The 13,740-nt window shown below is 39.7% G+C and overlaps 1 protein-coding gene across 1 annotated transcript in view; it reads right to left on the bottom strand.

The window, feature by feature from the left end:
• Positions 1–4,251: 4,251 nt before the first annotated feature.
• The window catches only part of LRP5 (LDL receptor related protein 5), a 124,143-nt gene continuing 114,654 nt past the window's right edge, over positions 4,252–13,740 (bottom strand). The window contains exons 18-23 of the mRNA XM_054634771.2: positions 12,983–13,219; positions 12,329–12,439; positions 9,443–9,679; positions 8,051–8,190; positions 5,082–5,179; positions 4,252–4,572 (exon numbers count right to left, since the gene is read on the bottom strand). Coding sequence (XP_054490746.1) covers positions 4,311–4,572; positions 5,082–5,179; positions 8,051–8,190; positions 9,443–9,679; positions 12,329–12,439; positions 12,983–13,219 — 1,085 coding nt within the window. The 3' untranslated portion in view covers positions 4,252–4,310. The remainder of the gene's footprint in view (positions 4,573–5,081; positions 5,180–8,050; positions 8,191–9,442; positions 9,680–12,328; positions 12,440–12,982; positions 13,220–13,740) is intronic.

Below are 13,740 nucleotides of genomic sequence, written 5' to 3'. Positions count from 1 at the left end.
GACCCTGCAGGCCACCAAGGAGTGACATCAGCCCACAGTTACCAGCTCTTACTTGAGTGCTCCTGCTTCCAAATCCTTTTCCACTGCTGTGCACACAGCATCAGAATGGCAAAAGCCCCAGAATCCAAAGGCACCAGTTGTCATAAAAACAGAGAGAACATCATGAGCCCTGGACCTTGCACATGACGTTCTAGATACCAGGTGGAAAACAGATCTAGGGTAAACAAGCCTGGAGATTTCCAGAAAGCCCATCCTAGGTCTGTAAAACAGGTATTGAGGGAACAGGGAATTTTGTTGTTACTTTGAAAAGAATCAGAACTTTTAGGAAAGTGCCTGTACCTTTGCAAACCACAGAAATGAAGGCTTATTACTGAAAATCAATTCACTTTTTCCAAAAGAATTTTGTTTCCCACTCATTTCTGCCTTCCTCTTTAGAATATGCTTTAGAATATATGCTTTAGAATATGCTAATGGCATAATCTCATTTTTAGACACAGAGCATTTTGTACTACAATACTATCCTGAAGAAATTATTATTTATCATACATATGGATTTAGCCTAATCTTAGCCTAAGTGCACTCTAGTGATCTGTCCAGACAGAAGAAATCTGAGTAAGAAATCTAAGTAAGGCAGCTGGGATAGTACTCATGAAGTTTCCTCAGACTCATCCAGAACAAATTCACTATCTCTAGTTATTAAAATTTAAAGGTGCAGTGGCTATAGACCAGTATAGCTCAAGTCAAGCTATAATTTCAAAAACTGTTCCTTGAAATGAAGGAATCCTTGACTGTCAAAGATTATTACTTGTCAGTTTACCTTACAGCCTCACACTGCTGCTACACCTGCCCTGCAGATGGGACAAATTCTACAGGAGGGAAGACCCAAGTGGCTGCTGTCATGGCAGCACTGCAGGACAGGTAAGGTGCTCTCTGCTGGGCCATCTGTCCTTTACATCTAACACAGAATCAGCCATATCATCTGCCCATTACTGCCTGCTCTCCAGACACCATTCCTTATTACATCCTGAGTTGTTTCAAGTGCTAATATGCAGTCACAATGGGCTTGGAAAGTAGTGGTTGAAAACACTGATTCAAGTACTCACAAGCTCACACAGGTAGCTGAACCACATGCACCCCTCTGCAGGTTCCTAGGGTAGAACTCTTAAAATACTTCAGTCAGCTTTCTCACAGAAAACTTATGAGTTATTAAAACCATGCTTAAGCCTCATCAAAAGGCAACTTTCCCCTCCATATTTCCTATTCAACCCTGAACTGCCAGAATTTCTCATATGCACTCTCTAATTCCCTGCATCCTCCTCCCATCCTTATCTAGAAGAAAATAGCCCCTATTTTCTATGTTTTAGCCTGAAAGTTCACAGGATGGAAACTACTAAGAACACAGTGGGGATATTCTGGAAAAAAGTAGATCCTATTGCTCAGATTTTCTTCCTGGTCTTTTCTAACACCTGGAGTGCAGTATTCCTTTTAAAGTATATAGTCCACAGGAATCAAAAATAGTATTTAGTATTTAAATGCTAAGATGCTAAATTTGTATACAAATTTTTTTTTTTGAAAAGGCTTTTAGTGTCAGTAATATGCAGCAGTGTATTGATTTTCATCACCAAAATTCAAGTGCCTCAGAGAAGGCAACTCCTCAGCAAATATCAACAGCAAGTGGCTATGAATGTTCAACTAAAATAAAAATGTACACTTAATTCACCCAATCCAGCAAATGCTTCCTTCCTTTTTAAGACCTAAGCTCGAAAAGAATCTGACTTTTAGATAGTTCAGCTCTCAGTAAAAATGCTAATTTTCTTGGACTCAATTCCAATGTTTCTAATAGGATACAAATCTTCAGATGAAGTGGTTGGGATTCTTATAGTTATGGCTCTTAAAAAAGATCAGTGGTTTAATGAAAAAAAATTGAGTAATTCTGCATCCATTCCTCTGTAATCACAGGAATAGAGGAAAATTAATGTGGTATATCTCTAAGCTAGAACTATGACATGAAACAACTAATGAATTCATTATAAATAGTGAATAGTTATCAAGCAGAAAATTATGTATGATATGAAATTGGACTACCAACTGCTGTAATGCAGAACAAATACTCTTTTATACAACTCATGTGGCACATAAAATATCCTGGGGATGTATATTCCTAATTTAGTTAGTTGAAACATGATCACATGAGAATTGCTTGCTTTCACCAAACCATCAGTTCAGAGATTGGCTAAGTCAGACCAAGAGTAACAAACTATGACCTTGCCCATCACAGCATAGTACAGAATTGCTAATGCTGATAGGGGATGAGGAAAGAACTCATTCTTCAACTCCATTTCTGTACTCTTCTCTATGAAAAATCATTCTCTTTGTGCTTAATCTCTCAAGCAAAAATTTAGACACAAAGGTAGTAAAAGCTACTTTAGGAGTTTTAGTAACACACCAGTGACAGCACAAATCCTATTCTTAAACTATGCAGACAGGAAGAACAGATCTGGACTAATAAATCTGAAAGTATGAAGTGGATCAGAACACTGTGGTCCCAGCCCTTCCACCACCACAACAAAGACCTCTCTCCTGGAGCTGTAGGGTTCCTCTGATGTACTCTCAAATAACTTGCTAAAAAGACCCAAAGCCAAGTACAATTTTAGTTCAAACAAGAAAAAACTGTCCATTGTTGCCATCAATATTGAAGCTGTTGAAGGCCCAACACATCTGTTACTGAGCAGCTGCAGAAACAGGTGCAAGTTTGCATATTCAGGACTTCCCTCAGATGTCCCAAGCAGGCACTCACATTATCATCACCAGTGCTGAATTTATAAAGTGCCATAAAATACCCAATCCCTTTTGCTACAGAGAAAGAGCAATTAAAACAAAAATTTGTCTTCTGAATTTGAAAGAGGCTAATTCTAGCTCCCCCATTCTCTAATTTTTTTGTAGGAATGGAAACAAGCACTTTGTTGATCTTGATGTCCTGAGCAGTTTGTACAAGTTAATCATTTTTATATCAACATGAATAGAAAAGAAATATTTGTCTTTTCTCCTTCTTCTGTTCTTTTTTCTACCTATTTCTAAATCTGAATAATGTGGCAAATTTTTATGAGATGGCTAAACTGATTTTTGATTTGAGCTATGCAGATACCATTTTTCTACAAACACCAGTTGAAACCCAAACAACTTTCCTCATTTGAATACAAGTGACCATTTTGTTCCACTTTGGAAAATGAATATTAAGAGATGAAGCAATTCTCTGATCAAGTCAACACGGGTGAATACCTCAGAAACCTGGCACAGTGATTACAGGACTTTTGAGAAAAAGAAAACTTGCACTGTGTTTTAAGAAGCAGCTGACCATTACAACTTCTTCCCAGACAGTCACCAAAGCTTCATAGGGAAGGATGAAGGAGCTTGGTTGCATCCCTATTAAAATGGCGAGTCTGAGCAAATCTGCAGTTTGTTGGGCCTTTCTCTTAGCTTAAATACCACTTCAAACTTGACCCTTGCTGTCACCCACAGGTCAGTACAACTGCTTCTGCTACCATTCACCCAGTCTGGCAGGGAACTTGTTGGGCCTAAACCAAGTTTTTTTGGACTGTTGTTATTTAGCCTGAATCAGTTACAGAATTGGCCATGTGCAGAGGGCCACTGCCATGAGGTAGGACGTGATGCTTGTGGGTTTAGTTAACCTGGAAGGTTTGGCCAAGAGAAGTGTTCTTTCAGTTCAATGCTAAGCAGATGGAGAGGGAGGTTTGAAATTCAGGTCTTGGCACTCAAGTTCTTCTGGGAAGCATTAAGCTCCCTTGCAAACAGGAGCATCTAAGGGTTGTGATTCTCCACGTTTTCTTCCAGTGGTGGGGCAGGGATGATACGAACAATTGTATTTAAATGGGTTTTTTTCTCTAGGAATAAGCCTGCATCTTTCTTTAAATGACCTCCCTCGCACAAGCCACTTAGTTTTCTTGTCTCACATTAACAAAAGAACTACATACACTTTTTGCATGTAAAAAGGTGGCTTAAAAATGCAGAAAGTTTCAACATTCCCTCCCCAAATCCTTTGGAGACTGAGTCATTTACATGACTTCAAAAAGGCAAATATGGCACAAAAGAATGGAAATTAAGTTAAAAAAATCAATTTTATAAATATTCTTCCTCTGTACAATTTTTCACAGCCCCACCCCTCCCACCCATTTTTATTCACATTTAGTTTTGTTTAATTCCCACCCAGATTTATTTTTAAATCATAAAATATATATTTTAAATCTGTTCATATTTTAAAATATTTACAGGAAAAGTTCCTTCTGTTGAGGTCATGAAGAGTCTGTACAAGGAGAGGGTGGAGGGGGGTAGAGGTGAAAATAGCTTCGTTCCGTGGCAGGAGATGGAGGGCAACTTTCTTCTGCCGACATGTACTGACTGCGAGGTGTGGGAGGAGGGGGGTAAGGATCTGAGTCTGAATTTAAATCTATGTAGTATTTGTTGGCCTTCCATCGACTTGTGGTATAGTCACTGTCACAGACATCTGTGCTGCACGGGGTTGTGGGTGGAGCTATCCCTCGTATCAGGTACGGTCTGCAGGAAACCAAAGAAGAAAAAAGCACACGCATTAGTAGCAATCTGGGGAGAAAAGAAGGAAGAAATAAAGAGATTGAACAGCTCTGTGTGTTCAGTCAAGATGCCTGCTCATTAATACTATGTGAGCCATAATTCAGACTCTTAGAGAAATCCAACAAGAAGTACCTGAACTTCTTGTTTTTCAGTTGTTCTTCAATTTTGAATGACACAACTACCCCCAGCCAGCAGCACATTCTTCCAGCCCCTAACCTACCAGAAGAGACCACTATGACCACTTAACCCAGTCACTAACAAATAAATTTACTCATGAATGAGTTTTAAGATAAGAGAATGAGCAGAAAACACCAACAGGGATGCTCAGGGACTGTTACATAGCAATATAATGTAAATAATTTGAATGGTCATTTATTAAGAGAGGAAAAGATTTTTAAATGAAGTCTGAAAAAGATTCAGAACTAAAAGCAGATAAACAGAACATTTAGCAAACCTTTTTATCTGAACTGTACCTGTAAGATCTTGTGTTTGAAGGAATGTTTGAGGAATAAAACATCTCTGCATTGTATAAGGAGCGATCGGTAGCTGGGGAAGGTGGAGGGTTCAAAATCTAGAAACAACAGGAAAAAGAAGTGTGAAATTTTGGGTTAATTATACAGTTTTATTTAGATTGAAAATAGTATTGATGCCTTCACCCTGTCATTCATCCTTATTCTAGTTTGCTCTCCTAGCTGCTTGGATGGGTTAATGCATTTTTAAAGATCACAGATGTTCATTACAAGACTTTGGACTTAGGTACTGTGCAGGCCTTCAAAGTTCTCAGTACAGGGTATTTTCTTCCTTGCCACATCTGTTATTATGCTGGAAGGCTGGAATAAAGCTACAAATGAGACCCAGTTTGGCTGAATCTGAGTTCACTTCCTTGGACATAAGGACCGATAGCATCCTCAGCAGATGCTATTGGAAATAAAATATGTTCCACTCCCAGACCCTAAAATGTCCCCAGTCAATAGTAGGGTCAGGAAGCCAAGTTCCTCTACTATAACTAATAAAACTCCATCCCTCCCTGAACACTTCATTTACACTCTTGTTCTGTAAACATATCATTTTGGCAGAGTTCACAATGCAAAAAGCCTATGACCTAAAAAATATTTATAGTCTGTCTATGTGTGCATATAGACAGCATACACACACATATGGCTCAGCTATGAGTGCTCACACTCTCATAGGTTACTGGTAGCCTTCACACAAGAAAAAGTTTAGCAGGCTTCAAAATTATTTAGGATTCTTCCACCATCAGGAAGTTGAACCTCTGACACAGCCATTAGGGCATTGGCCTAAACCTAAGAAGAGCACTTTATCTTTTCCAGTGTGGAAAATTACATCATTGCTGTTGATTGAGCCTTGCTACTGATGTGCACATCTTGTACACTGCCTGTCCTGGGCATTTGGCCAACTCATGGCCTGCCCCATTGACCATCCTTCCTCTGCTTCTGCTCCTCTCCCACAAAAACACTCTAAAATCACTGAGTGGAGATCATTGTTTGAGTCTTCACTGTGCAGCATCCAGCAAAGTGATTTCTGAGCTTTGAGCTGAGCTCACTGTCACTTACACTGACAAGCCCTGCCCCCAGATTCATGTGAAGGGAGACAAGCTTTGCCAGCTGGGGTGTGATGAGTAACTACCCTAAGGCCATCTTTCAGAAATCTTCCTCCTTGGAGGAACACTGCATGCTACTTGTGGATTCACTCCTATTGACACCCTGAGCTGCATCAGTAGCACTTCATGTTGAGACTAAATACAGCGAACAGTGTCAGCCAGGACGCCTGTAGCCAGGTTCTCAGGTATGTAAACTGGCATAACTTCATTGACACTGATTCTTTCCCAGTCTCTATTCACTGGAGCACCTCTCAGTACCACTAAGATGTGTTAAACAAACCAAAAAAGCCAAGAAAATTAAGATGCTCAGATCTGTCCTTTTGATTATTATATCATAAAGCTGGGTAATTAGCTACCATGCAGAACTCACCAAAACACTTGGATTAAGCAGTACCTCAATGTAACAAAGCCCTTGCAATAGCTTCCTTCTAAGAACCCAGCATGCCTTTCATGAAGGAAATGGTGGTATCATCCCTGCAGGCCCTGGCTGACACAGCAAAGTGTGGAAAAAGATTCCCAGCAACAGTCAGATTAACTTCGGCCAGAAGTCAAACGGGAGAGTTGATCTTTTGGCCAACACAGATCCCATAGAATCACACAGGCAGATCAGCTCTTGGGCTTCTTTTCTCTTTCAAGCTTTACTTAAGTAAGTGTTTTTTCAGTTCATCCTTTTTAGCATGGTACTGACACATCAATCAGGTCTAGCATGAAATTGTTCAGCACATTACAGAGACACTGGCGATGCATGAGACAAGCTAAATTAAGAGGGCTGCTGAGTTCCTGACTTCTCTCTGCTTCTTGATGGCTTCACAATGCAAGAAGTATGTACCCAATTTTACCTTACCAACATATAAGCTCACAAGCCTCTCTTTTTCATTTTGCCCTTCTTAAAGGGAGAGAAAGTACCTTTGGAACTGGCCAAAATGCCATCAATAAAATGCCCACACAGAGCATAACAGCTTACGTCTACACATAAATGCAGGTATACCCACACAGTGTGTGGGCTCTTGATTTAATACTACACAAAAATCCCCTCCACAGCTGGCAGATCAACTCTGGCAGCTTCTTGTGTGTACCTAAAATCCAATGGATGTATTTCTCAGAAGCACAATGGAAAAAAACTCATGACGAAATATGCTGGCAAACAGGAACCTTTGTATGTCTCTCTTACATATTCAGAGAGGACTCTTTCCATTCAGAATATACATGTCGGAATTTGTGAAACTGTGATATGAGGACAAAAATTCTGTCACTTCTAACACTCAAAAGTCAGAAATGGAGCTAAATTATACCTGAAAAAATGAAAAGTAACCTCTGCCTCACCTTGCTGTACCAGTGTTTTCCCCCAGTGCATGCACTTGGTTTTCTGAATCAACAATCAACACTTGATCTAAACAGCAAGTCAAGTTTATTTCATACATGTTTGTATTCCAGTCCTCTTTCATTTTTGCTTGCCTTATTATTCCATGCGTGCCTGCAGTATTAGGCAGTGCAAAATGTCATTGGGCCATGGCCACCAGAGTTAACAAAGGAGGTGGCATCTCCAAGGGAAAAACAGAAGTATCCAGGGACAAATCAGCTGAGTACCACTCTGATAACAAAACATTTTGGATATCACAGAGCACTATATAATCCTGATGGACTACAAAAAAGCCCTTTTGTGAAGTTCAGTGAGTGTCAAAATGGGCCTGCATATCATAAACAGTAACACCCAAGAGTTGTTAACAGTTATTAACATCTACTTAGTAAGCACAAAATTTCACCTTTCCTTTCTTCAGAAGCAGAAGATACCCAACTCACTGGTGTATTTCCCAGACATACCTGTGGATAGAAAGTGGCTTTAGTGCTGGATGAGCTGCTTGAAGATGCTCCAGTAACATGGTTTCTGTCGTACAATGGGGCACCACTGCTTCCTCCCATGAGACTCATGGAGCTAATCATGGACTTTCCACAAGAGATGCCTGCATTGAAACAGAGAGGAAGACAAGGTTAGATAAACCACAGTGTTATCTGTCAATGCCAAACAGAAACCAAATCCCTAGCTTTGCAAACCCATGCAATGATAATGGTTGTCACACCTTGGGAAGAGTGCTTTATGTAAAAACTTCAGGATTACAAGGAACAGACACTTTTTGTAAAGAAAACATTTCACCCTCACATCTACTGCCTCACTGCAGCACTGAACTCACAACCTACTATCACACTGCTGAGAAAGGAATCTTCAGAACAGCTCATCCAAACTGCTCACCCAAATTAAAGAAGAAATTTTCCAATTAAACAAACTTAGGTAGTTGCAAAACAAACCCCATTATACAAGGCCCCCAAAAAAAACAAGCTTGAGACCTCCAAAGTTTCCATTTCCATTGCAAAAAATTCAATTGCAAGTAAATGAAAAACTGCAAAACTCAAATATTTTTGTTAAAAATAATCACAGCGAAATTTGAAAATCAGCAGAGACAAAAGGAAGGAAACCTGAGTTAGAGGAAAATGGAAGACGTCATTCTCCAATCTGTTTTACTTCAATATACTCTTAACTCAGACAATTTTCAGCTTCTTCCTGTCAGACTATTCAGTGCTAATGTAAGAGTTAAGTCTGGGAAGTTTTCAGAAATTTTTTTTCAAATGCAGGAAATATTTATTACAAGCAGAGTAAGTATTTGTAATCATCATTCATGATTATATATCCTTCTTGGAAATGCCATGGTATTAGAAACCTGTCTTTTCTTTAGAATTAGCATAAATAATAAGATTTTCAGCTGTTGTAATTTGTCACAATAATATGGATTAGAAAAAGCTAACAAATATGGATGAGAATCAGAATGACAGCTTGGTTTAGCACCTACAGAAGTACAGATGAAAACCACTACTTGCTTTAATTAGAAAAGCTTTAGTGTGAAGTCCAATTTAAAACATCCCTGCAAAGATTTCACCTGAAATTATTTCATCCTCTAATTTTATCTCCTACCACAAAACCCTCTTGATAACCATGGTAACATAATTTAAGCAGGAATAGCTGACCATAGCCATTAAAGTGCAAGAAAAGCTAATAGATTTTACATATTTGATTCAAATGACAGATTCATCCCAAAACCACCGAGCAGACCAACATCTAATTTCTGCTCTTTGAAAACTCCACACCCAGCAGCCTTTATCACATGTAAAACTCAAAACCCAGACAATGGAATGGTGCTGATTGGATGCAAGCACCCTTACCAGTGAAAGTGCCATGTTGAGAACTTCCTGGAGCGATGAAATTGAGAGGGACGTGGGGGGTCCCGCTGACATACTCGTGCGGGAAGGGGCTGTTGGGCCCGGCGTAGCGCTGGCACACCACCCGCTGGCACACAAAGTACATTCCCCCCATGACAAACAGGGACAGGATTATCCCAATGACAGGGCCAATGGCACTGCTGTGTGGCTGCGACTCGTCCGAGGCTGGCTTCGATTTTTCTGGAAAGAGACGAGAAGGAAATGAAACGTGGTCATTAAACATGGAGCAGGGTACGTGCTGCTGTCCTGGAGCTCATGCAGCAAATCAGGCAGCACGCAGCCTTTAAAAGCATCTGCATCACACTCAGGCATCCATGACTCCAGATACTCTGATTCAGTACACAAGACTTCATGCTTCCTCTTCCCCTCCATAAAGCAGTAGGAGCAAAGTACTCTTCTTTTTGTTGAGCAATTTATCTTGTAACAGGATTACTTATCACGATAGAACAAAGGTAGAGAAAGTTCCCTTTTCTTCCCTGCCCTCCAAAGTCAATGGGTCAAAGATGGAGGATACTCATAAATATTAAGTCCTTAATCAGAGAGCATTGCCCTCTCAAAAGCCATTTGGGCTAGCAATAACATGAAAAATCAAGAAAATTTACCTGTAGGGAAGGTACCATATATACTAAGCAGTGGATGTCTTCCTAGCCAATACAGCTCTTAAAACAGAATACTTTTCCTTCCTAAAATATTACTTGCTTTCAAAGAAACCCTACCTTATAAATTGGAAGGAAAACACAATCCAAAGTATCTCAAATACTTTCTATTCATTATTTTTTCCCCTTATGTAGCTGAATGCTAAATAATAAAAGGTGCTGCAGTATTTGAGATGATCTACACCTCACATCTCTCCCTGATTATGGGTAACACATTCAAAATTCTTGCCAGATAAACCTGACACCTCCCTGTTTTTCACATATGCAATGGTCTTCAGGAAAAGCAATTTTTTCCATGTGACTCACACATTTATAATTTTATTCTTTAACAGACACTAATAGATATATTCAAAAAGTCAAGAAATCAAAATAAACTTGTCCAAACTTTACATGCTCTGTTCTACTATAGACCCCTTCCCCCTTGTTGAAGTTTTAAGTGAAAGGGTTCATATAAGATTCAGGCCTTCACTTCATAAAATTTTTCTCCAGTGGTTCTGGTTTCCATCTCAGTGGAAGGGAATGAAAAACAACTGAAAACTGGAGAAGGAAGATAAGGAAATACAAAGATCTAGGAATACACTCTTAACAGCTCAGCATCCAGAACTTATTTCTGTCTTAAACTCTTTATCTTTTTTCACGCTTACTAGTGCATGACAACTTTAATGTCAGCTAAGATCCTAATTTTCAAATAGTCAGATTAGTTCAGCCATGATACCAAAAAAAAAAAGCAAAGCCAAAATTAAAACATGTTCCCAAATTAGCTATTTTAAAACACATAATTCTCATTTTGGTTAAACCTAGCTTCTTTTGAATGCAAGATCCTTATCTAAAAGGTAGCAATCATTTTTATTCCCTACTTGAGTTCTTTCCCTCAGTCAAGTGGGAAACCACAGAATGCTCTGTTCCACAAAGAGGTCCAGAGGAGACAATCCTATGTCTACATAAAGACACATTTAAACCAGTTAAGACCTAATTGCAGGACTGGACCCAAAGTGCAAACAGGAAACAGCTGCATTAACTTGGCAGCAAGAAAGTTTGCCAAGCACATAAAGAAACTGAAGGACAAAAAAAAAAAAAAAAGAAGAAGAAGAAGTGGCCTTATATTATCCAGGAAGCTGGAGGAACTGGATGAAAGCTAAAGACATAAACAGAAGATGTGGGAGAAGCATGTTCAGTCTGAAATTTCCAACAATTTCTGTCTCCATTCTTTTAGCCTTTTTTTCTATTCACAACTAGGGCTCCTTTCACCATTCTTACTCATGAATAAACTTTTCCTTGCAGTATCCACCATGAAGATGGAAGGAAGAAACAAGGCTACCTTGGACCAAAACTGGTGAACCCTCCTCTCATCCCAGCAGTGGCACAGCTTCTGACAACTGGTGCTTCAAAACATGACAAATCTAAGATATTAAAAACTTCACAATCCACTAAGGCTGGTCCTATAGGCAATGTAAGTGCAGCATTACTCTACACAAACCCAGTGCAAGCTGTTTGTTCAGAATGAGCTACAGACAGAGCAGCACATCTATTTGCTTTTATTCTAAAATGCTTTGTTTCAACTATTTTACTAAACCACTTGTGTGATTCTAAACGCTCCTTCCATCTGCCCCATTGCCTGAATATTTCATGCTCTAGTCACCCCAACAACAAAACAACAGAAATTGCAAGAAGAGCAAAAGTAAGTCAATTGTACTGTTCACTTTGGACTGCAAAGTAACAGACTCTCTAAGGACTAACACAACAGCTGCCATCAGCATGTCTGTAACTTCCATATACCTACTGCCATGAGAATTCAGTTCTATTTTTTCCAGAAAAATCAACATCTCTCCATATATTTTTTTTCACACCTGCACTGTAAGAGACCAGTTTGTGGTCTCTTGAGGACACTTGCTCATTGCATGTTAGCTCCTCCACATAATTAGCCTCCAGCTTGGCCCTGTTATTGCAGTGGATAGGGCTGCACATTTTTAAAAGCCACTCTGGGTTTAGCAGCAGCTCTGCAAGTTCCAAGGTACTGAGCACAGTCAAATCAGGTTTCCCTAAGGATAGTTCTGAAGGCCCTTCTGCACTGTTCTTCCCTGAAAGAATATTGCTCTGCAAAGCCCAGGGCTCTGCCCAGGGGTGCAGAACCTGCCCAAACACAGCAGCTGCATGTCAAGAAAAGCCATCTCACCACACATGAGCTCGTCAGAGCCATCGATGCAGTCGGGAAAGGAGTCGCACTGCTGCTTCAGGAGGATGCACTGCCCGCTCGCACAGCGGAACTGGTTGGGCAGACAAATTGCTGCATGGAAAGAAAGGGAAAATCAGGTACTGACAGCACAGGAGCATTTGAGCCTCTTGAGAAAACTGAAACAAGTGAGTTCCATATTATGATCATGTAGGTGCCAGAACAGTGCTGCAGGTAAACTGCAAGCCTGTGCATCTCTGGTTCTCCCCGCTTGCTGTTACACCTCTTACTCAGTGGAGCTAAAATAAAATTCTGGCCCCAGTAACTCCCAATCCTTTGTCAAATCAGTCCTGCTGGGGCAAAACTAAGATCAAATCAGCAAGAATCTCTTACATTACCTAATAAAGTGTGGTTGATCACCTAACATGTTAGCAAAATATAGTAATGTGTAGTTATGTACTCCATACCTATATTATGTTTACATAATAGACCTATTATGTAGAATATATCCTTGCTAAGTACCTGCTATATTTCTTATCTGTATTCAGGAACTTCTGACTTAACAAAAAGGACTTGTATCTATACATTTCAAGAACAGCTAGAATCCCAAAAGGGTAGCTTGTGTTGGAACCACGAGTTCAGGAAAACTGATCTTACTATCACAATCTGCTTCATCAGATTTATCTTGACAGTCGATTTCTCCATTACACCGCAAGTGTGCATCAATGCACTGTCCCTTCTCACACTGGAACTGGGATGCAGAGCATATGGGGCAGCTGTCTTCATCACTCTGGTCATCACACTCAGGAAACCCATCACACCTCCATGCCATCGGGATACAGTCAATCTCTCCAGTTGCACAGGTAAACTGGTCTGGGGAGCAAGTTGGAGGTTCTGGAGAAAGAGAAAACAGATCAGATTTGTATACTCAACCTTATCCCTTTCACCAGAGTAAAAGCATGATAGAGTTTATCAAGAAAAGAACTTATTCTTTCCCTAGAGTTCTTCTGTGCCTACATTAAGATTCCAGCTTAGAGGAAAACATGATTCTGCATAAGGAATGAAATTTTACCAATTTTACCTCATAACAAAAATTGGATGCATGCTAATAGAAGAAGTTTGCTTTAGCAGTCAAGCACTGAACTAAGGACAGGAGCTACAAATACTTACTCTACAAATACTTGCTTTGTCTCTAACAGTTGCCTTTTGGAAGACACTGTCATATACATAAATACAAAAGAATACTCAATTTCTGATTGCAAACCAGATTCTAAACAATTCTAATCCCTGCAATTATATTAGGCTGGACCAATTCTTCATTAAAAAACCTGACACATCGAGTTAATTGGCAATGAATACATCTAAAACATACAACATGTAACTTCTACAGTATCTGTTTCATTATTTTTCCAGGG

Source organism: Agelaius phoeniceus, chromosome 6 (assembly GCF_051311805.1).
Source record: "Agelaius phoeniceus isolate bAgePho1 chromosome 6, bAgePho1.hap1, whole genome shotgun sequence".
In the NCBI taxonomy this organism is placed as follows: Eukaryota; Metazoa; Chordata; class Aves; order Passeriformes; family Icteridae; genus Agelaius; species Agelaius phoeniceus.
Note: the sequence above shows the minus strand (reverse complement) of the source record. Positions and strands in the feature narration are given on the sequence as shown.